We start from the raw sequence: 24,165 nt of genomic DNA on the forward strand, positions 1-24,165 counted from the left end.
TGGGTTTGCGTTCGTCGTTGTGCAGTGTACTTTACATGTGCGTGCGTTCGCGAGGCCCCCTTCCGTGCGTGCGTGCTTGTCCGTGGGCGGGCAGACCGTGTGCGCCAAGCCTCTCAAGTCCCGGGGTTCAGTCAGCCTACCGAGTTCGCCTATCGGAGCTTGCAACTGGAATTGGATTTGGAATTTGAAATTTTTGAAACTGAAAATCTTCCGACTTAAAAGTGCACGCTGCGCGATGCGCTCGACGCCCTTCGTACGCGGTACTTTTTAGCTCGGTCACGCGTGCACTAGAACGCGCGCAAACTTTGGCCCTAGTTCGGTGGGCGAATCACGGGCGTAGTGGCCATACCAGTCCAGGGCGGAGGCACGGAACGCTCGCTCACGGCAAGCACGGGACGCAACGCGCACCGTTCGTGCGGCGAAACGAAAATCGGAAAACGCGCGAAAGATTCAAAGAACGAAACACGATTGAGCGAAACGTTGTAACGAAAGCGAAAGCGAAAAGAAAAGTAGGAAAAAAGAAAATTACCCAAAAGAAGAAAAGCGAAAAGAAGCCGGCCGTTGGATCAGAGCGGATGCGCATCACCTCCCTAGAGCACGTCGACGCACACTAATTAAACGAAAATCATGTTCTCGATTGAATCCATTTTAAAGTCTCAAATCTCACAGAGGTAGTGTAGCACGTCCCTGGTACCGTTCCAGAGCCAACAGGATATGTTTTTTGTGTTTCGAAAGCTTCGAGCAAACTTGATGAGGAAACTGGTGGCCCGGCGGCGGGTCATGATTAGTATTGCCGTTTTGCAAAAGATTCAAACGACCAAAGAAGCAATCGAACGCTGTCGAGGTGAGGAAACCACATCAACAACCAACAACAACAACAACAACCTCTACTACAACAAACAAATTCCAAGTCAATTTGCCAGCTGAGAGAAAAAAAATGGCCGACAACAATTGCTGAAATGCGGACGGCCCCTCCCCCGCTTTTTGGCTAACGAGACAGGTGGCCCAAAAAGGCGTTACAATCAATTGGGTCCAAACGTACGATCCTTGTCCGTGCTTGACACCAATCAGGCACAGGGCAAGTCGAGCGTCCCGAGCGTTTCCACGGTCTAGTTTTGAGAATTCACGACTAGGTGCCTTTACCCACGCACCGCGACGAACGGGGTTAGTTGTTTAACAGCGAACACGTCCTTGCTGGAGCGTTCCCTGCTGATAATGGCCGATTGGCTGGCGGGTTGATAAAACTTTCCGCGGCATCCACCCTAGGATGCCTCCCATCGTCCCAAAAAGGGCCAAAGTGCGAAAAGTGGACAGGGACGGAGTGTGCAATACGAGGCAATGAATCGCATCGGTAGCTGCCGAACGGAACAACTTGAAACCTGGTCCTACTAATTTAGAGGTGTTCTGTCCACTTGGGGGAAAAAACGCCTTTCTTTTGCCTCGTTTTTTTTTCCATTTCGCTCTCTGTGATTTCATTCAGGCCCCGAGAGATAGGTGTGTCTCTCGAGTGTCTTATATGCGTTTCATCCACCCCGAAATCCGCCCCGCCAACGTCAAGCGAGGCGTTCGGGAAAGCGAGGCAACTCTTATTAAACAACGCACACCTTCCGCCCAAGCAAGACTCGGTCGGGTTTTAAACAAATCATCGCCCCGTACCGGCGGGGTGGGCGGTTTGAGTTGGGCGGTTTGGTGAAACGACAGTTTTAGGCTCCAGCTTCCGAGGCTTACCGAGCAAGACGCTCAGCTCTCGGCTATGCTGCGGTGGCGAAGCGAACGGCTAGCGTTTTGCACTAACTAGCGAGGGGACCAGATTCTTGGCGGTGGCACCGATGGGAGATTGGAAACAGATTGATACATTCGTTTGATTGTTTCCGGTGCGGCTGCTGGAAGGGCAAATATTCACACAATTAGTTCACAGTGAACTGTTGGCAAGTCAAAACGAGAAGAGCATGTTACGGTTGTTACGGTTGCTGGCGCTGTTTGTCGCCGGGTCGGCACCGAATGGATGCTGCCTCACCTACTCTAGCTTCGCTCGATCCCGGCACTCTCCCCGCCTACCCGGATGTTGTTGTACGAAAGTGAAGAACTGGGCGATCGAGTTGCCGCATGACCGCGTGACAATATCAACCGTCTACTACTACTACTACTGCTGCGTAGCGGCTGCGTTTCAAGTTGTGCCAATTTAATTATCCAGGAGTTTGCCCCTGGTTTCTCTCTCTCTCTCTCTCTCTCTCTTTTCTCTCCCGTTCTCTTTTTCAATCATCCGGCGGGTTCCGGCGGGGCGGGCGGCTTATCGCGGAACGCGTTATCGTCACGGTACAGAGTCAGAATGCAGATACAACACGTCCGGGACCTGTGCGCCGTACCGGGGGCCGCCGCCGAGCTTAACTGCACGGGCGACATCCTGTCGGTGCAGAACCTGCTGCCACAGCTAGCGGCACCGGAAAACAAACCGCACCAGTGCCAGCAGTGCTTGAAGAGCTTCTCCTCCAACCATCAGCTGGTGCAGCACATCCGCGTCCACACCGGCGAGAAACCCTACAAATGTTCCTACTGTGATCGAAAGTTCAAGCAGCTTTCCCATGTGCAGCAGCACACGCGCCTGCATACCGGTAACCACCAGGGACTGGCGGGGGCGGGGCGGCGGATAGCGTCGTCCGGGTCCTCTCCACTCAGCGGACCGAACTCGCGACAGAAATGCAACAGTTCGCAACACTGTAAAGTAAAGTAGAACGTAACCGAGGTTAGTATACCGAGTAGGCGAGTAGGAGCCCCTGTTTGTGGCTTCCACTACCCAGCCTGGTAAGGTGAGTGCGAAGAAAGGTGAGCAAGACGAGCGATGTGGGTCAAGTGGGTCAAGCTTGGCTCAACGTAGCCCGTATATACTCACTTGCGATCCTCCGTGTCCGGGTTACTGAAGCGCCGGAACCCAGCATCCAGCGGCTCTTGCGGCCCCCCCCGACGGGACGTTTTGCCTAATCTATGAACCTAGGTCTGGCTCAACTGCTGCTCCTTTTTTGTCGCGGCCATGTAGTAGTGCTGGCCACCTGTCAGCCGGCTTGTCAGAGGCAACCAAACTAAAAGCAAACAATTCACGAACGTGTTACGTATTGACTGTGTTTTACAAACAACCTTATGGCATTCTATAGTGTATCCGATTGTATTTCATTACATGTTCTATTACACCGCACAGCTAGCATCTCGTGCCCGCAAATTACTGCTCACTGATTGCTGGTGGTAAGGCCAGGCAATCGTCGTGCCGATCGCTGTGGCAGTGATTTGCTCCGCATCCGACGAAGCTAGCCGTGAGTGTGTGTCTGTGTGTTTGTTTTATCAACTCTTTTGTTTCGCCTGTCACTCTGTCGCTCTGCGCGCCATTATCCATTCGATCCCGCTCCCGATTGACATTTTCGAACTAGGTGAACGCCCGTACAAGTGCCACCTGCCAGACTGCGGTCGTGCATTTATTCAGCTTTCCAACTTGCAACAGCATTTACGAAACCACGATGCCCAAGTCGAGCGTGCCAAGAGTCGCCCATTCCACTGTAACCTGTGCGGCAAGGGCTTCGCTACCGAGTCCAGTTTACGGACCCACACCTCCAAGGTAGGGCTGCGTCTGTATCTGTTGCTCTTACCGACTAAAGCGTGTTCTTTATTATAGGAATTACAACTACACCTGGGCGTACTGCAGCAGCATGCGGCTCTGATCAGCAACTCCAACAGTGTGACGTGCAATGTGTGCAGCAAAATTTTCCTCGGCGTCGAAGCGCTGAACGAACACATCAAGTATACACACAAAGAAGTGGCTGGTAAGTGTTCTCCGTGTTGACAAGCTGGCGGCTCTGCGACGGCGACTGATGCCCGGTGATTTCATTTGTCCCCCGCAGTCAAACGACGCGTGGCGAACCATCCGTGCCCGATGTGTGGCAAGCACTACGTCAACGAGGGCTGCCTCCGGAAGCATCTGCTGACGCACCCGCGGACCCCGACATTCCGATCCAACTTGCAGATGTGGCCGTGCTCGGTGTGCCAGGCGGTGTTCACGCATGAATCGGGTAAGCGCGCCGGGTTCACTGTGTGGCTTTTGGGCGTTCTCATACCGTCTTCGGTTTTCAGGGCTGATTACGCACATCGAGCACATGAAGATGGACCCGAAGCACCAGTTCGCGGCGCAGTACATGTTCACCAAGGCCGTGGTGGAGCAGCGCGAGAAGGAATCGGGCGCCGGCCTGGTGGGCATGGGTGGCGTGGCTGGCCTCTCGAACCCGATGGCCGCCGTCAAGGAGCTCACCCACAACAGCATATCGCCGCTCAACTACTCGGAAAACTCGTCCACGATGGGCTCGGAGAAAAATGGCGACGGTGGTGGTGGTGCTGGTGGGACGACGGGCGCCGTTGGGGAAGGGGGCAGCGGTGGTGGCGGCGGGGCGGGTGGTGGTGGTGGGTCCACGGTATTCGATAACCATCGGTTGCCGAACCCGCACGGGCTACCGTTCGGTGCGACGCTCGGCGGCAGCAACGGTGGCGCCTCCGGGCTGGTCGGCGCCGGTGGTGCCGAAGGGGGTGCCGGTGGCGGTGGTGTCGGTGATGGGCCGCTGTGTGGCGGGGGCGGAAGCGGCAACACGATGGATAACAATAATAGTCAATTTTCGCGCATGATGATGATACAGGAGCCGAAGTTCGAGCCGGACCTGATGCTGCCGGCGGACGGGACGCCGTCCGCCGTGCAGGCGGCCGTCGTCAACCTGGCGACGGCCATGCGCATCGGGCAGACGTTCAAGAACAGCTCCATGCACGGGCACGGCGACCTGCACGGTAACGCGAACCTTGGTCCGTTGAAGAAGAAAAGTAATATGCTTAGTTTTAACGACTCCAAATACCCACTAGCTAACCGTCAAAAATATCCCGTGGCGTCTACAGAGTCCCCGCTCGGTCAGAACCACTGTCCGGCCACCTCGGAGACGGCGATACGGATCCAGCAGGCGGAAGCGATCCTGCGCTCGCAGGCCGAGGCCGCCCTGCGGCTCGCCGTCTCGCAAGCGCAGGCCGTCGTCTCGTCCAACGCCGGCATCGGCAACGGCGTCGGCGGTGGCCTCGGCAACGGCATCGGCGGTGGCCTCGGTGGTGGTGGCGGTGGCGGCGGCGGCGGCGGTGGCATTGGTAGCGGTGGATCCGCCGGCACCGGCGGCGTCCCGCTCGGTAGCCTGCTGGGGCACGGTAATCCGCACGGCCCGTCGCTCGGTCGCTGCCACGACGACACGCGCTCGAGCGACACCTGTGCCACCTTCGATCCGACGGGCGAGCACCTGCGGGCGGCCATGCGCGAGCACCACCACCAGCAGCACCAGCAGCAGGCGAACGACGACTGCCACCCGTTCGCGCACAGCCCGGTGCAACGCAATGGCCTAGACTTAACCGACGAGTTCCTAAAGAGTGAGAACGTGCTGAAGGGATGAGTGTAGAGGCCGGGCCGGGCACGTCCTTGATCTCGCCACACCAGCCCGTGGCCGGGCCGGGCCGGAACGGATTTTCATAGCTTTTTCCAGGAGCACCGTTTGTGAGAAGCACAGAAAGACACCGACAGAGAGAGAGAGCGAAAACGGGTGGTTGGTGGAGGGCGGGAGGAAGCGAGGAAGGGCGGTAGTGAAAATGTAGCACAGAAAAGGGACTTTACCGGACGGACACACGCGCATTTATGGAGAGCAGGATGTTGGAGCAAACGTGTGGAGCGCGGTACGGCCGAAATCTTCCAACACGAACACACGCGGACGCACGCACACCTCTCTTCACCAGATGAAACTTATTTTTTTTGTCATTAAACATTTATATGTAAGAATAATATCGAACGAGACGACACTGTGGGACTTGATGTGTGTGAATTGATAAGTAACATGAATTACATATATGATCAAAAAACAAAGCAAACAAAAAAAACAACAACACAGGCGGAAAACCAAGAAATTGATCCCCGGCGCGCATTATGCCACCCCACAAGCATACAAGCATACGCTCAGACGCGTAAATCAAAAGCAAATCTGAGTAAAAGAAAACAAAAACCACAAAAAACAACCACTGAAAATCCGACGTCTTTACGCTTGTTTTGTTGGAACAATTCTGTTTCGTTTGAGTTGGAAAGAAATTCTGCAACCACAAGCAGTTCGCTTTGCACTACTACTTTAAGTGTTTTGAACCATTTGCTTTCCACTCTGTTAATGTTTGTAATTTCAATTTTTAATTCGTTTAGTTTTTGCGAAAGAAATTGCGTAGTCGAACGGTCAATTTTTATTTGAATGAATTTGATTCGATTCGGGAAGTACCCGGTTGTTCCGGGTAGTCGGGAGAAGGAACTACCACTATCCGCCACCAGCGAGCATCGATTCGATTGCGAAAGAAATGAAAAGGGGGCAGAGGGCACACAAGAACGTTAACAACGGCGGGACGTTTGATTGTGCGTACTTGACTATTTATTGTTTCACTCCGTTCCGGCCAGCTCGTGGCCTGCGGGGATGCTGTGCCCCGCGGCCCCACGGCGGTTTCGCGGACGTTCGCATCGTTCTGTTCCATTACTTATTTGTCCGATTTGTGCGACCTACTGTCGCGCGATTACAGTTGGTCACGGGCTTTTTTATAAAAATACTTATATACTTCAAACATGAGAACAACCATCGTCCCGTCGGGCATAGCCGATCAAGCACTATGCCCACTGAATATGAAAGAATATATATCTTTTTTTGTTTTAATGATATTATCCGATTGTGTAACATTATTTGGCACTACTCTATAGGCGCTCCCTGGTGAGACGCACGTACGTTCGGCCGGGGCTGCTGGCGGGCCGTAGGGCTCAATATACTCGCCCCGCCGCCATGGCTCCTTTGTTCGTGCACCCCATTGCACCCCGCCCACCATATATGTGATCTACATTGTGTCTACTTTGCTACTGTTCGTGTTTTGTCTCCCTCTCTCTTTCTCTCTCTCTCTCTCTCTCTCTCACACACCTAATCACACAACTCGGGCGCCTCGGAAGGCGCCCCGCGCAGAAAGGTCCGCGGAGGTATGAGCGTTCATTTGCGCACGCAGCGTTGCGCTGCGACTGCGACGACGGGCAACGGAAAACATTTAAAAACAAATGAAAGGCAAAAATGGCGACCGCCCGGAAGGGGCGGTCCGGCGGTCCGAGAGATACTTAGTACTTGTCGCCGATGATCGGTAGTGATTGAGCCGGCTCGAAGGCGGCTCCCTGCCATTAACTTTTGTTCCACTCGAGCGTCGACTGGAAGCTGAGGACACCGGCGTTGGGCGGCAGGTTGTACAGCTGGTTCTTCAAGTACATCCCGTTGTAGGACGGATCGACGGCGGCGACGGCCGCGGCCGAGTAGCTGTGGTGCATGTTGGCGGCGGCGGCGGCCGAGTAGGCAAAGTGATTGTACAACGACTTATCATCCGAGGTAGGTACGTGTGAGAAGCTACTGCTATTGCTTAGTGATACGGTGCCCATCAGGTTCGAGCAGGTGGACGCGTCGAGCGTGGGAGCGGAACTGACGGGGGCACCGCCGCCGCCGCCGCCACCGCCGCCACTGCCAGCTCCACCATCGCCGCCAGCGGCGCTACCACCACCAGCGCCACCACTGACGTCCCCGTTGGTCGGTTGGTTCGGTGCGTTGGGAAACGCCAGCTTGAAGGACATGGCGGCGGGCGAGTGTTGCTGCTGCTGCACCACCACCGCCTGGTGGTTGCCGCCGGCGGGTGGGGCCGCCGACTTGAGCGCTTCCAGGCTCTGAAACGACGTCTCCAGCGGGTACGTTTTGCTCAGGTAGTTACTGTTCGAGTCCTCGACGCACATGTTCGAGTCGTACACGTGCGTCACGAGCGGCGCAGTCAGGTTGAGCGAGCAGGACGAGATGGACGCATTCTGCACGGCAGCCGCCGCGGCCGCGGCCGCCGCTGCGGCTGCGGCCGCTGCCGCTGCCGACGAGGAGCCCTCCGACACGGCCTGCGATCGCTGCTTTTCCTCGCGCCGCCACTTGGCTCGCCGGTTGGAGAACCACACCTGAAACGAACGAACCCGACGTTAGACGGTTGGCGCTTCACGGGGGAAGGGGGGCTGCCGGCTGCCTTCTACCTACCTGTATCCGGGCCTCTGGGAGGTTGGTTTTGGAAGAGAGCCGCTCGCGTGAAAACACGTCCGGGTAGTGTGTCCGCTCGAACTCCTTCTCGAGGAACTCGATCTGGTCGACGGTGAACGAGGTCCGGTTGCGTTGCAGCTTCCGCTTCAGGCTCAGCCGCTCCGTGTCGCTGTCGACGAAGGTTTGCTTCGGTGCCGCCGAAGAAGCGGCGGCGGCGGCGGCGGCGGCAGCAGCGGCGGAGGCAGCGTCCAGGTTGGTGAAGCAGTGCTTCATGAACTGGTTACCCTTGGTGTTGTCATGGTCCGCGAACGCTTTCGCTTCCGGGTCGCCGGCCGGCCCGACCGCCAACCGGTACGCGTCGTTGATGCGCAGCACCGACTCCGCACCGGTCTGCACCGCCCGGCAGCCCTCGCCGTACTTGTAGTGGATGAACTGGGCATCGTTGAGCGACTTGCCGGCGGGCAGATAGTTCACCACCTGCCCGTCGCTGAGCGCGTCCTGTGTGTGCGGCTTTTTGCTAAACTCCTTCTGGGCGGTCAGGTTGCGCAGGACTCGGTTGATTGAGGAAACCTAGATAGGGGACCAGATACATCGTAGTGGTGGTAGCTAGTGCCAGCAGCGTTCACGCTTACGCTCGGTATGTTCTCCGGTGTGCAGATACGCTCGTTCAGTAGCTTGTCCCGAATTTCCCAGGCGAAAATGTTGGGGCAATTGTTTTTGAACTGGGAAATTTTGTTCACAACCTCGGGCGTGGCCACGCGCGGCTTCGATCCACCGATGGCGCGGGGCCTGATGCTGCCGGTTTCATAGTATCTGCAATGGGCAATACAACAATGGGTGGGTGATTAGTGGTTGGCTTCGGACATTTCGCTTCCGTCTTACCGTCCCAGGATTTTGCTGACACAGCCATTGGAGACTTGCAGGATGCGCGATATGTCACATGGTCGGGCGCCCGCGTGCGCCAGCTCCACGATCCGCTGGCGCGTGGAATCGGGTAACGGGCGGCCGCCCACGAAGATACCCCCGAGCTGGTTCACGCCACTGTGGCCTACAATACAGTCAAGAGAGATCGTTGTATAACCGTGTTGTGTATGGGCTTTGCGATTTCGTCTCCCGACTGTTGGGCGACTGTTTCAACACAAAAAGTCGCGTCAACCGAACAGCCAGTCAACGGAACACGCTGGGTCACGGGGGATGGGCACTCGGCTGGGAGGTGGGATCGGTCGAATCGGGGTACACGGGACTAATCTATAATCGGCGCGTCGGCCGAACCCAACTATCGAAACTGCTGAGCAAACACATATATAACGGTCGATTTGAATCGAGAGCGCGCAACCGTTTCGAGGGTGGCCACGTGGCCTGCCCACGTGGCGCCGTGGCGCACACAAATCGAACCAAAGAGGCTAGCAAGCGATTACCTTCGTTTTTGTATTCCATGCTGCGGGAAAAGAGAAAGCGATAGAGAGTAGAGAGGTGAATATTTAATCACTCGGTGTTGGGCCGCGTGCAAGTTGGGCATTCGTCGTTCGTAGTAACGCTAACGGCCGTTACCGTTGTGCCAATCGTATTTTTCTTTTTTTTTTGCTTCCGTTTTTCTCGCGTTCAGCGATTAATAAATAGCGAACAGAGCGAACTGCCCCGCGCTTGATCGAGGACCCCCCGGGGGCGATCGGTCCTGGCCGCGGTCCACGGTGTGCGGGGTGCATTCTCTACTTACATGCGGCGACCCAGCGCTCACTAAGTACGCGCGTTGGCGCATTTCTAGGGACCAACAGTGGCTGAAAATGTTTAATGGAGGGTAGAACATTTTGGTACAGGTCAGATCAGAATGTGCACACAGAGGTGCAGTTTTCGCATCAAACACCCACGCCAGTTTCGGGTTTCGGGGGCTAGCAAACATTGGTTTTTTCACGTTCACGGCATCATCTGTATCATCTGGGTTTTTGTGAATGGTTTTTAGATTTTTTTTAGAAACCAGTACAGCGAATCGATCATTTCCCACAGTAACGCTTCGTTACGGCCAGCCGGTGGTTCCGCTCAAACACCTGCAAATCTTCCGGCCGGTCGGCCGGTGGTTCGTTTCTTATTACGCACAGGTGGTGGTCGAACCATAAAGTGGTTAAGTGATTCGAGGCACCGCTGCGGCTGAAACGGACGATATGAGTGTACTTTCGCACCACCTCGGCGGCGGCGTCGCCGTAGTAACGATCGTTAGCTTGAGCTTGAAATGCAACGATCGCTTTGCCAAACATATCCACGCATCTTCGGGCGGTCGGTGGCCACGATGATCTACAAAACCACCGGTCGCAAGAGACCGTTGTTGTTCTGCGACGGCCCAGCGTCCCAGCGGCTGTTGATTGAACACGGGCAAGCGCCCAGAGTGCCCACTCTCGCTGAATGCAAATTAAACCGTGAAAATCAGTCATGCGGAAACGAAACGTTTGGGCTCGTTTTGCCCACTTTTGGCAACGCAGGACGGCGTGCAAACGTTCGATAACGTTCGCGAGCGGCACGCTCACGGTCCTGAAAAGCAAGTTATCGCCAAAACCGCGCTTTGTTTATGTTTCTGCACATTCTGTTTACCTTGCGTGTATCAGGGCCATTAAATCAAATCCACACCAAATTTACACTACTGCAGCGAATGGGCCCGTGACAGCCGACCTGGGCGACCAGTTTAGTACGCCCGGTTCGGGAGTTAACCCTTTCGCTGGAGGCATTTTCAAATGCCGCGCACTGCCGATGCCGGGGGTCTGCTGCGGACCGAGCGGGCTCGACCGTCACCGGACAGCTGGGGACATGTTTGTCAAACTATCACCCGGCCAGCACGGGAAGGGAAAGGGTGCCAGGGAAAGGGTGCACAGCGATGCCGTAACCGTCGCGGGCGGCGTTTGAAACAGCAAACCTGACAGTATAGCCACAGTGACGGGCACTGGCTGCGTCGGGGGCTCATTTCACGCTGCGTGACGGAGATAAATGTTGTGCTTACGCGATAGTCGCGCCGCAGAGAAGCAATCAACAAGAGGGCTGGACGGCAAAATGAGAGCCCAAGTTATAAGCCATGTTAAGTGTAGGATAATTGTAAAATCATAAATCCAGTAGTACATATAAACAGGTAAATACACGGCCCCTTACAGGACCGGCCTTTATTTTTCCGAGGTTGTGGAAACTGCGAACCGAACTCCAGTGAACGGCTTCATGCTGGAGGGTTTTTCTGCAGTTTCTGCTATCCCTTTTACTTCCCTCAGCCGCGCGCTGGGCTGGGCCGCAGCAGGAGTGGGAGTAGGAATGTAAACTGTTTCAGTGTGCGTGTGTGCGTGTATGTGTGCGTAAGGTCCTTCCAACATCGGACGGACGGACGGTAGAAACAGAGGCGCTGGGTTTGAGATGCGTTGTGCGTACGAAGCGATTCGCGCATACATCCACAAACATTTCGTCAGATAGATCTCGCTGGTGGCAGAGTGTTTGTGAATGTGTTGGTGCTCTTGGAACACCACCTTACCATCGACGTCGTCGTCGCTGGAGCCGTTCCCTTTTGGTGCAGCGCGCAGTGGCCAGCAGCAGCAGGTAGACACATTCGGCAGCGAGAGAGAGAGAGAGCGATGCTCTGGAATATGATGTGTGCGTACGAGCTCGAACGGGTGCGTTCTTTCTCTCCGTGTTACGGGAGTCATAATCGGTCACTTACACAGATGTCGGTGGAGGCTGAAGCTTGATGCGCTGCTTGTGCTGCGAGAAGAACGTAGAGAGATCGAAAAACGCAGCAGCAGACGGGCGCCCGTGAAAATTTTAAACTTACTCTACCCTCGCTAGTTGGTTGTAATGTTGTGAAAGCGCGCGCGTGCCCCAAACCAGAGGTTCTATCGGTTTCTCATCCCAACCATCCCCGGCCAGTGGCACATTCGCGGCAGCAGCGCCCCTGGAATATGCACCGACCACGGTCCGGTTACACGCTGCCATAAGTGAGTGGCCCCTTTTACAGACTGGGCGGCTCTCTCCAGTGACCAAAGAACCACCGTCCGGGAGCTGCATATGGTCGGCAGTCGGAGTGATTTCGCGAACTTACCGGGGCCCCCGCCCGCACGAATCGGTGGACGAAAATGAATCATTTCGGCAAGTGGCAGCACCACTTGGTTCGCTGAGTAATTATCGGGCCGTGATCGGGCTGCTTGCCGTGCGGTGCAAAGGCAACAAGGATTCTCTTTTTGTGAATGGCAAAAAACTGGCTCTGCATTTTTCGCTAAACTAGGTGGCAAAACAAAATCAGTGTAGTTCGCGGGTGTGCGGTGTTGTGCGGTGTCCTTCGACGATAAGCAGCGAATATTACAACGAATCGTACGAAACGTCCGAAACAAATGAAACATTCGCAAAAGGTACGGGTTCCCCCCTTCTGTAAAACGGTGTAAGGCTTGGAAATACAAAAAGGCGTGATCGTGTGCCCACGAAGTAATGGCGGCTTGTAAGCTCGGGTGTGCGCGCACCACCGAGAGAGCGGAGCATAAGCGCCAGTGTTGCAAAGGAGAAATGCTATGCTATCGAACGCACAGCTTCCACGCTCGCGTCCAGAACGCTCTACATGGTTGCCTAACGGGGGGGGGGGGGGAGGGGGGTGTCAAAGGAAAAGAGAAAACAGTCAGCGGCGATAATCGTCCCCTCATCCCGTGTGCCAGTGCAATTAACGTAAACTTTCGGCCTGGCCTGGCGGCGAACCAAGCTTCCGAGAGTCGGACGTTGGCAACGGACGTTGCATTACATTGCCTTCCTCTGCTTGTTACTTTGTAAGTGAGTGTGCCCGTCGGCGTCGGTGCCTTTTTACCGAGTTTACAAAGGTGCCCCGTAGCCCTTTGGGACACCTCTTAGGGAACGGGTGCCTGTCCGGGGTCGCGACAAGGGTCGCCATTCTTTTTCGCCATTCCTTACATCGTGCACTTCCGGACGTGTGCAGCGACGGTTTGCCGAAGCGATGCGAGTGAACTGATAAAGATGGTTCTGGATGGTTTTGTGTGCTTGGCGGGTGAATCTACGATATCGACCCAATAGTTTGGGCAATCGTTCGGGCGATAGTTCGGCGATGCTTGGAAAAGGATGCTGCCCATCAATCAACCATCAAACACGGTCTTCTATGAACGCTGACTATCAATCTCTGTGGCACGGGTGTGCGTCATCGACGTACTTCCTTCGACTCTGCTATCAACCACAAAGGAAACCGGGCGATAGAGTGCCCCACAAAACGCCTGGACAGTAGATCTCGCCAACCACACATGCACCAACCCGGTCATCGGTCATTCACCGACGCTTGGTATTTTACATGCTGGATGTTACTCACAGCAAGCGTAAGAGCGTTTGTAAGACATTGCAGCCATTACCGGTCTCTCATGCGCTTCAATGGATTGGCCAGTGTGTACCCAATTTTATGACACACCTCCACCACAAGCACCGTCTCGTTCTCGTAGATCATTGAACCTGTAACCTGTAACGATTCAACGGTTGCTGTGCAAAAGTCGTCACACCTTAAACCCTGACCCCCCTGTGCATCAACTTGATTGATTTATGTTGATGTTGCCGCTTCATACGGCGCCTTGTGCGTTCTGCTAATAATAAATAAATAACTTCAACACAATCCAGCTCCAGTGCAAGGCAAAAGCAGTGGTTTCACAGCACCCGTGCCGTCGCTGTTTGATACCGGAATTTGCTTGTGCCGGACCACCCTTTTACTTACACTCTCGAGACAGGGGCAAAAAAAAATTACTTTTCTTCTGGCCGGTATACACCCATTTCTTCGGTGTCCATGGCGTCATCGAACCCTTAGGTTTTTCGAAATATTTCTACCGATGCCCCGGTGCCGTCTAGATTACCACACGGACACGGACCCCCCCAAAAAAAGATGCTGTGTTTGTTACACCCTTTGTTTTTAGGCTGGTACATTCCATGCAGTTGCTCGACCGTCGTGCCGAATGAGATCATCCAGCTCGGAACCGTAGCAAATTGGCGACTATAACTTTGGCTGTCAAAGCTTTCAGAACGTATAAAATTCTGGCCCACCCTCTGGTCTTTGGAACTGATCGTGACAAAATGTACCAACGTCCAGCACACACCACAGTGTCGCGGTGGAAGTCATACGATAAGTACGCAGTTTTCCGGTTACCAGTCGATCTCAACCCTTTTGTAATCGGTAGCGCGGCATTCGTCAGCATTCGTGGGTGCTTTCAACAGTTTTCAAACATAGGCAATTGGGGCAAAAAAAAACAAAAATTACACCGCAAATCCGTGTGGTGTAGCAACCTGTGAACTCTAGATTGTTTTTTTTCCAGAACTTCCAAGCGGCGGCGGCGATGGATGCGTCGGCCGGAAAGACAAAGTGATGAAAAACAGTGAAGCACCGTTTTTAGCGCCTTTCCGGCAAACATTTGTTGCAACTGTGCGTGGACAGCACTTGGGACTTCCACGGTGTAGCCTTGCGCTATCGTGTTGTGTGTTGGGCCCGCTCCCCGTTTGATGCCACAGAAAGGTGGCATTAGGGTGGACGGCAAATGAAAGTGTAACCTAAGCGCATGCGTTGTGGGAACACATACTCTTGCTCCTTCCTGCGTGGTGCCCAGCCCAACACAATGCAATAATCATACCCGAAGTAATATCTATTACTGAGCGGCTTTTTTTCCTTTAAGTCTTTTAGCGTAGCAATGGAATCACCCCTGCAGTACCCAACGGTCGACTCCCAGGGGGGGGAGTGAGTATTTGCTATGGTGATCCATGGTAAGGTAATTTGGTGAGGAGCCGACCGACCGATTCACTCGGTACTGTGGCCCATAGTGTCCCGCAAAGTTTGTTCTGTTGCAGTCGTATACATTGCTGAATTTACAAGGCAAGAAACAGGGGTAATCGTTTCCTATGCCGTTTTGGTAACTTTGTCAAGCTAGGTCGGCCTACCTGCCGGCCGGCAGAGAGCAATCGTTGTTTTTGTTTCGTACAAATAGTGCAAATCCTATTCCTCACTGACACATATTAACGTAAATGTTTGGTTTTCGTTTGTCTAGGAACCAACCGAGCCGCATTTATCCATTTGGTATTCTTTGTTGTTTGAAAAATTGCTCAAGAAAATCGACTACTTAAATAAGGCCGCTCTACTTATCCGTATGTAGGCAGCCTTACCAAAATTATAATCATTACATTTCATCCGATACACTCTGTCCAGCAATTGAAATTTACGTGTAAGTTTGTGTAACCGATTGTTTTCTTTTTTAGAGTTTATAGGAGATGGAGCGGTTCCAGCGCTACGGTATCATCCTTATCATCCTCATCGGCGTACTATGTGCCCAACCAAAGGCCAATCATTTGTTCCCGGCAAAGGGAAGCAATGCCACAGACCTTAGCAGTCGACTAGTTAGTCAAATAGTTTTCAATTCTACACTCAATCATCTAGCGGTAGACAGAAGCACAGGGAATGTAAGTATTCATTGATTTTCTCGAATGCAACCATATAGCATATTAACTGCGTGCTAGGAGCTTGGTGCAGCACAGTGCAGTGCCGTGGGAAAAGATCTTTTTTTTTCGGAGAGAAAGATTTCTCCCTACCTACCAAGAACATTCACCCTCGTTACACATCGAAAAAGGCTGTTGCTTGGCATCGATTTCTTTTTCCCCAAGTTGAAGCCAAAAATAGCATACAAGTTATATGAGTAGGACGTGCTTAAGAGTTTATTAACTCATTCGTTACGGTGCCGGATGGTCAGAATATTTACATCGGCCACCCTAGTTGTGCACCGGTAAGCTTTACTAGCATTGCTGAGAAAGTAATCAATTATACCGAAAATAGAATGTTTATGACCCCTTCAGTTGGCTTCCGGTCTTACGCACCCCGGTTTCCGGTCTTATACGATAGTCATGGCTTCTTTTCTAAAAATTTTATATGCTCTCTTTTGCGTCCGACTTTGTTTGCAGGTCTATATAGGAGCACTAAATAAGCTGTATCAAATAACAAGCGATTTAAACATCGTGACAGCCGTAACGACGGGGCCTCAAAATGATTCGTACCAGTGTACGATCCTTGAGTGCCCGGGCGATGCAGTGAAGAAGCCAATGGACAACGTCAACAAGGTGCTGCTAATCGATCAGAATGCGAAAAATCTGATCGTGTGCGGTTCGCTGTTCCAGGGAATCTGTCACATTCGCAACCTGCACAACATAAGCACCGTCGAACATGAAGTGCTGGAAGCTGTCGTCGCGAACACGGCCAACGCAAGCACGGTCGCCTTCATCGCGCCCGGCCCACCGCTGGCGTCGCCGGAGAACAACGTCTTGTATGTGGCGGTCACGTTCACGAACAATTCACCCTACCGTAGCGAAATACCGGCAGTGTCCTCACGCAGTTTGGCGCGGGATCGATTGTTTCAGCTGGCGGCCAGCGCCGTCACGACTGGCACACGGCTTTTCGTTAACAATTATGCGCGCGAGACGTACATCATCAATTACGTGTATGGCTTTAGCTCGGATCGGTTCTCCTACTTCTTAACGACTCAGTACAAAAGCAGTTCCCACTACGCCTCGAAAGAGCGTATCACCAAGCTGGTGCGTATATGCCAAGACGACTCGCACTATCATTCGTACACCGAGATCCCGGTCGACTGCACCAGCAAGGACGGAACGAAGTTCAAAATCGTCAGTGCGGCGTACGTTGGTAAGCCGGGTCATGAGCTCGCCCAAAGCCTCGAGATCACGACGAGCGACGATGTACTGTTCGCAGTGTTCGAAGCAACGTCCGCCAACCGGTCTGCTCTGTGCGTGTACTCACTGAAAGCGGTTCGTAAGAAGTTCATGCATAACATCAAGAAATGCTACAACGGAGAGGGACTGCGTGGATTGGACTACATCTCGCAGAATATGCCGTGCATTGCGACCAAGCTACAGACGATCGGAGAGGACTTTTGCGGCCTTGACGTCAACTCTCCGCTCGGTGGCGAGCAAGCGGTTGCCTCGCTCGCAGTGGTATTGTCCGAAGAGCGCATGACGTCAGTTGCGGTAACGGCCACTTCCAACTTCACCGTCGTGTTTATCGGTACCGAGACGGGCCAGCTGAAAAAGATTGTCATGGAGTCGTCCACTTCGGCGATGCAGTACGCGACGATGAACGTTGATGTCGGCTCACCGATCCAGCCCGACATGCATCTCGATCCAGAAAACGATGACCTCTACTTGATGTCGCGCTACAAGCTATTCAAGATTCGCATCTACGACTGCTCCATCTACAGCACATGCATTTCCTGCCTTTCGGCTAAAGATCCCTTCTGCGGGTGGTGTTCGCTCGAGAATAAGTGCAGCCGAAAGTATGAGTGTCAGAATAATTCGAAGGACCCATTGTCGTGGCTGAGCTACAAGTCCGGCAAATGTACAACGATCACAAGCGTCACGCCGCACCAGCTACAGCGTACTACTGCCCGCACGCTCGAGCTTATCATTGAAAATTTACCCAACCTCAAGGAACCGCTTGTTTGTGCGTTCACCTTTGCGAACGTAGAGAAGCCGATCATAACGAACGCAACGAAGAAGCGCAACGGTGTGAACTGCACTACGCCTCGGACTGATTTGCTGCCACAGATTGGATATGGCGAGAGTGAGTGTCATCCGCTACATAGTACAGATTTGGTTACCAGGCTGTGTCAATGCCTGACCGACACACCTATGTTTCTACATATTCGATTTTTCTCTTCACCCTTCTTTCAGATCATTTCAATGCGACACTGTCGATTAAAACTTCCCAAGGGCCAGACATAGTGTCCACCACCTTCACGTTCTTTGATTGCAGTACGCACCTGTCTTGCACACAGTGCGTTTCGTCCAAATTCCCGTGCGATTGGTGCGTGGAAGCGCACCGTTGCACCCACGATACGGCGGAGAACTGCCGTAACGACATCTTGGTTACTGGTATCAGCCGCATCGGCCCGAGCTATCGGTCAGGTCCCGGCTTCTGCCCGACGATCAACGTGACGGGTGATGGGTCAGAGATTCTGGTACCAGCCGGTTCCAAGAAATCGGTCAAGGTGAAGGTACACATCATTGGCCAGTTCATCGTGCAGACACGCTTCGTGTGCCAATTCAACGTCGAGGGTCGCGTGACGAGCGTTAACGCCCAGTTGCTCGGCGACACGATCTACTGTGATGCGATGGAGTTCACGTACTCGGCGAAAACGTCCAAGCTAAATGCAACCTTTGCTGTAATCTGGGGTGGCTCGAAACCTTTAGACAATCCGAATAACATTCACGGTAGGTTTTGTTAGCGGGTTTCGCTGCCGTTGCATTCTGCTCCAAGCCTTTCGTACACTGTTTCTTTTGCATATATAATATTGTTTAATAATGTATTCCCTTTATCAGTCGTTATATATCGGTGTCGAGACATGTCGGACAGCTGCGGCGTGTGCCTGGCGCTGGATGAGAAGTACAAGTGTGGCTGGTGCTCGTCATCGAACACCTGCGAGGTTGAAGACCAGTGCGGTATCTCTGGCAAAGTGGAGGGCCAAAACAAGACCGATTGGCTGAATAATCAACAGACTTGCCCCAATCCGGAGATCCACTCGTTCGACCCGAAAACTGGCCCGTGGGAAGGCGGCACCAACATTACCATCCGTGGTATCAATCTTGGTAAGAAGTTTGATGACGTGTACGGTGGTATCAAGATCGCTGGCATCGACTGCATGCCGTTCCGAGAGTTGTACGTGCAGACAAAGGAAATAGTATGCAGTGTGGATGGGCCGGGCGTTAAGTCACATCGGTCGGGGCGCGTCGTGGTGCAGATCTCGGACTTCCGCGGTGAATCGGCGAATGATTTCGAATTCGTTGATCCCGAAATCAAAAACTTTGAACCGAAGCACGGTCCAATCGCGGGTGGTACAACGATCAAAATTGTTGGTAAGTACCTCAACACCGGCAGCCGTGTACGCGCTTTCCTCGATCAGCACCCGTGCGAGATACTGAGTACCAACGACCGGGAGGCCACCTGTCGCACCACTGCTGTACCCAGTCAAATGCATGGTAAACTAAAGATGGTTTTCGACAATGGTGTACGCGAGCTGAATGGCGATCTGTTTGAGTACGTACCGAACCCGTGGATCGATTATGTGACGTCGGGACACGAAAGTAAAACTGCGAAAGGTATGGTATAGTCATAGTCGCATCTTGGCCGATAAACATAATTATTACAATACTCTCATTTGTTTGTTTTGTCCGTGTCTGACGCATTCAGGTATTCCTGCCGGCGGCATAAAGATGGCCGTGCACGGAAAAAACTTCGGCTCCATCCAGCGACCCCAGATTTACGTATACTACAATGGACAGATCTCGTTGAACGAGTGCAACACAATCAACCCTCAGCTTATGGAATGCTTTTCACCAAAGATCGATATCCAGGATGATCCGTTCAAGAGTTCGGACGAGCCGCTCAAGCTAGAGTACGGCTTCATCATGAATGACGTGATGGCCGTGCGTAACCTGTCTGCACAGTGGGGTAGTTTCTTTGAGCTTTACCCCAACCCAACCTATCAGCAGTTCGACGAGGTGAAGCACTTCAACAGCGACTACCTCACGATCAACGGGCGCAACATGGATCGCGCCTGCAAAGAGAGCGACGTGGTTGTGAAGATTGGAGACAACGCCGTATGCAACATAACTTCGCTTTCGCGTCAGCAGCTCACGTGCCGGCCGCCAATGGACCCAGACACGAAGAAGGTGCATGTCAAGGTGATCGTTGGCAACTCGCTCCAGTTCGATATAGGCTATATGGTGTACTCGTCGGCCGGCATCTTACCGAGCTTCAACAGCAAGGCAGTCATCTTTACTGTTATCGTAGCGATCGCACTGTTCTTTATCGTGATCGTCGCGTTGGTCGTGGCGTATCGTAAGAAAACTAGTGAAAACAATCGGGTGTTGAAGAACATGCAAGAGCAGATGGACATACTCGAGCTACGAGTTGCCGCCGAGTGCAAGGAAGCATTTGCGGAACTGCAGACGGAGATGACTGATCTCGGTGGTGACATCACGTCCGGTGGCATACCCTATCTGGTGTATCGCTCCTACGCGATGAAGATCCTTTTCCCGAATCACGACGATCATGTGGTGCTGCAGTGGGAGAAGCCTGAGCTGCTGCGCAAGGAGAAGGGTCTCCGTCTGTTCGGTCAGCTGGTGATGAACAAAACGTTTCTGCTGCTGTTCATTCGTACACTCGAAAGCAATCGTTACTTTTCGATGCGCGAGCGCGTAAATGTGGCATCGCTGATCATGGTCACTCTCCAAAGCAAGTTGGAGTACTGTACCGACATCCTAAAGACGCTGCTGGCCGAGCTGATCGAGAAGTGCATCGACGGAAAGTCACACCCGAAGCTGCTGCTGCGCCGCACGGAATCGGTGGCGGAGAAAATGCTGTCTGCCTGGTTCACCTTTCTGCTGTACAAGTTTCTGAAGGAGTGTGCCGGTGAGCCGCTGTACATGCTTTTCCGCGCGGTCAAGGGCCAGATCGATAAGGGCCCGGTCGATGCGATCACGCACGAGGCACGGTACTCGCTGAGCGAAGAGAAGCTCATTCGGCAGATGATCGAGTTTAAGGTGATCACGGTGTACGCCAGCATCACACAGCCGCCGATCCTGTGCAATAATATCGAAATGATTCCCACCAACACTGAAAACATTCCAGTTAAGGTGCTCGACTGCGACAGTATCGGGCAAGTGAAAGAGAAGTGTCTCGATACGATCTATAAAGCGATCCCATGGAGCCAGCGGCCACGCAAAGAGGATCTCGATTTGGAGTGGCGCACCGGTAGCGCTGGTCGACTGATTCTGTACGACGAGGACTCGACCTCGAAGACGGACGGCGAATGGAAGAAACTGAACACACTGCACCACTACCGAGTCAGCGAGGGCGCCTGCCTTAGCCTCGTGCCGAAAGAAAGCTCGATCTACAATATCACGCTGCTGGGCGAGAAATACTCGGAGAAGATACATAAGTACGAAACATTAAACATATCGAAGTTCGTCTCACCGTCGCCTCCGTTCAGTCGCGCAGGCAGCCCGATGAACGTGGATCTACAAGAAAACAGCCTAAAGTATTGGCACCTGGTGAAACACCACGACAGCGATGGCTCGAAGGAAGGTGAACGCGTCAATAAGATGGTTTCGGAGATTTACCTTACTCGACTGTTAGCCACTAAGGTGAGTGTTTCGGCTCGGATTGAACCGTTTTTCCCCTAACATGCAATCGTTCCGACGTTCCACTAACCATAACATTGCCATCGTCACACAGGGTACGCTTCAGAAATTTGTCGACGACCTGTTCGAAACCATCTTCAGCACCGCACACCGTGGCTCCGCACTGCCACTAGCAATAAAGTACATGTTTGATTTCCTAGACGATCAAGCGCTTTTACATGGTATTACCGATCCGGAGGTTGTGCACACCTGGAAGAGTAACAGTTTGCCGTTACGGTAAGTGTAGCCCATGCTACGCAACTCCGCCCTAATGCCCTAACATTCAATGCGCTCGGCTGGCGTTTGTCGTGGAAACCATGTGTAACGTGTGTATTCTTTGTTCCTACAGCTTCTGGGTGAATCTCATAAAGAATCCTAACTTCGTTTTTGATATTCACAAGTCCAATATCGTGGACTCTTGCCTTTCGGTTGTGGCTCAAACGTTCATGGACTCGTGTTCAACGTCCGATCACCGACTAGGTAAGTGTGCTCGTGCAAACTCGTTGGATCCAGAGTTTGATTGTGAGTGTCACATTTCTTCAACAGGGAAAGATTCTCCCAGCTCAAAGCTGCTGTACGCTAAGGATATTCCCTCGTATCGGGAATGGGTCGAGCGATACTATAACGACATCCGAGAAATGCCTGCCATCTCGGATCAAGACATGAACGCGATGCTGGCCGAAGAGTCTAGGGTAAGTGTGAAATATTTCCCCGCAACGACAGCACAAGTAGGCACCGTAGCATGTGGTTTGCGATGTTTGGCAAACCTGTGCATGGTCATTGTCTTATTTTCTGTTCCACTTCTTTTCCAGTTGCATACGACCGAATTTAATACCAACTGCGCCCTACACGAGCTTTATCAGTACGCAGTCAAATACAACGAGCAACTGACAGTCACGCTGGAGGAGGATGAGTTCTCGCAGAAGCAGCGTCTGGCATTCAAGCTGGAGCAGGTGCACAGTATCATGTCCGCGGAGTGAGAGAATAAGATTGCATATAATTGATGCTGGGTGGGATCGGGGGGGAGGGGGGGGGGGGGGGTACGTGAAATAAATTATAGTGCGGAAAAATTATCTATGTATAGATGGTAAGCTACGAATACAGTTTTGCATGAGAATTCAGCAAGAACACGTACAGAAACTCGTAAAAAGACAGAAACCCACACAGAAACAGCCATGCATAGCCACACACACCCACACACACCAACACAAACTTATATATACAAGTATATAAGAGTATATGTCTATACATATACTCTTATATGTATATATATATAAACCCAAACGTGCGTTCACACGTGTTTATATATATATATATAAACATACGCACACATACACACACACACACACACACACACACAACATATTCATATGCATTCATACACAGGGATACACACAAAATACTGTATGAGATATTCATGTTGTGAGCCAGAGAAAACAAACCGTAATGCGTGTACCGGATTGTGAAAACGAAACAGAAAACGATACAAAGAAAATCGAAAAAAAAGAAATGCAAACAACCATTCGTCTAATACTCCTTGTGAAATTATGTCAAGAAAACGAAAAACCTACGCATGCCTTGCCTCGCTACTGTGCCGCTGGTGGTCGGTGATTGGCGTCAATGGTACGCCAGGCAGGCGTGCAAAATATCATGTTTTCGAGAGAACATCATGCGTCGGTTTGAGATTAACTCTAACAAACGTTTGCAATTGCGATCGAAAGTGGGCTTGCAAAACCGGGCAAAGCAAAACATACTATTCCGATGTGTGATGCGTGCTGCAGGATAAACAATAAACCCGAAAACAAAGCGATGGAGAGGCGGGATATTAATCAATTAGCGATATCGGCACTCTGCGTACGGAATATCTTAGACATTTGTGTAAAGAAGAAAAAACTAATCATGTCTCGAAACGAAGCAAAAACAGAAGAAAAAAACAGTCAAAATCGATCGTAAAGCTTGCGGCAAAGCACTGAACTCTAAACTACTGTCATCAGATGGTTTAAGCGGCGCATCACCACCAGAGCAACCATCCTGAATGTCATTTCAAATCTGTCCCGTATAGCTCAAGAAGAAACGAAAAAAGTCTAAATGTAATAAAAATGAACTGTGTAATTGATGTGTTATAAGTTTTTACTAAAATATAAGCTGATGATTTTATTAGTAAACGGTTTCGAGTGTTTGCTTTCCGGTGGCGAGTACTGGTAATGGCGGCTTAGGTAAGTAGGTGTACGATATGTACAGGGCGTATCATCTAACCTTCTCTTTTTCATTTGGTTATAAAACAAAAACGGCGTAAATTTGATGGTTGAACATTTATTCGAAAGCTACATTCATTACAGTTATGTATAAAAAGACAATTTTGATCAAATATCCACCACCGGTCGGTCCATTCCATTCCAGTCCATTCGGTCGACCTATTTTTGAGTACATTTTCGATTGTAACTGGTCCTAGCTCGCCAATAGTAATTTTATTTCAAGTCTTCAAGTCGTGAATTGTTGCTGAATTGTTCGCGTAACATTTATCTTTCACCGCAGCTAAACGACAAGTCACTTTGAATACTCACAATGTACTTCACCTGTAATGAAGTAGAGAGATACGGGTCGCTAAGGAACCATTCTGCGCATCCGTATGATCAAGCCCTTAGCAGACCCCGGCGAAACATTGAAGATGGCGAGAGCTCCTAGAAATCGGTGGTGGTCAGGACTCTGCAAATCCGGCCGGGGTTCCTGCTAAGATGTGAAAGCATCTCACAGGACGATGCTAATAATGCCCTGACGACCCCTACCCCAACCATTAGTTGTAAAATTTGTTAAAGCT

The 24,165-nt window shown here is 52.1% G+C and overlaps 3 protein-coding genes across 4 annotated transcripts; 2 read left to right on the forward strand and 1 right to left on the reverse strand.

Annotated features, from left to right (window-relative positions):
- Nucleotides 1-506: 506 nt before the first annotated feature.
- On the forward strand, nt 507-6,064 carry LOC131213330 (uncharacterized). Its single transcript, XM_058207352.1, has 6 exons — nt 507-671; nt 2,323-2,612; nt 3,420-3,604; nt 3,662-3,809; nt 3,888-4,055; nt 4,117-6,064. The coding sequence occupies exons 1-6, from the start codon at nt 628-630 to the stop codon at nt 5,454-5,456; spliced, it is 2,175 nt and encodes a 724-aa protein (XP_058063335.1). The 5' UTR covers nt 507-627; the 3' UTR covers nt 5,457-6,064.
- An 885-nt stretch (nt 6,065-6,949) lies between these two features.
- On the reverse strand, nt 6,950-9,686 carry LOC131213869 (paired box protein 6 homolog). Its single transcript, XM_058208073.1, has 5 exons — nt 9,542-9,686; nt 9,006-9,171; nt 8,756-8,936; nt 8,124-8,693; nt 6,950-8,047 (listed from the first exon to the last, which is right to left on the reverse strand). The coding sequence occupies exons 1-5, from the start codon at nt 9,558-9,560 to the stop codon at nt 7,244-7,246; spliced, it is 1,740 nt and encodes a 579-aa protein (XP_058064056.1). The 5' UTR covers nt 9,561-9,686; the 3' UTR covers nt 6,950-7,243.
- A 1,473-nt stretch (nt 9,687-11,159) lies between these two features.
- On the forward strand, nt 11,160-22,348 carry LOC131213949 (plexin-A2). 2 transcript variants are annotated; one of them, XM_058208196.1, is made up of 11 exons: nt 11,160-11,235; nt 15,363-15,563; nt 16,059-17,727; nt 17,838-18,377; nt 18,486-19,262; nt 19,354-21,106; nt 21,158-21,311; nt 21,403-21,584; nt 21,697-21,827; nt 21,894-22,039; nt 22,160-22,348. In XM_058208196.1, the coding sequence occupies exons 2-11, from the start codon at nt 15,375-15,377 to the stop codon at nt 22,325-22,327; spliced, it is 5,709 nt and encodes a 1,902-aa protein (XP_058064179.1). In that variant the 5' UTR covers nt 11,160-11,235; nt 15,363-15,374; the 3' UTR covers nt 22,328-22,348. The 2 variants fall into 2 exon arrangements, with proteins under 2 accessions (XP_058064179.1, XP_058064178.1); XM_058208195.1 differs by having other exon boundaries at nt 19,354-21,311.
- Nucleotides 22,349-24,165: the final 1,817 nt, after the last annotated feature.

The sequence above is a fragment of the Anopheles bellator genome, chromosome X (assembly GCF_943735745.2).
Source record: "Anopheles bellator chromosome X, idAnoBellAS_SP24_06.2, whole genome shotgun sequence".
In the NCBI taxonomy this organism is placed as follows: Eukaryota; Metazoa; Arthropoda; class Insecta; order Diptera; family Culicidae; genus Anopheles; species Anopheles bellator.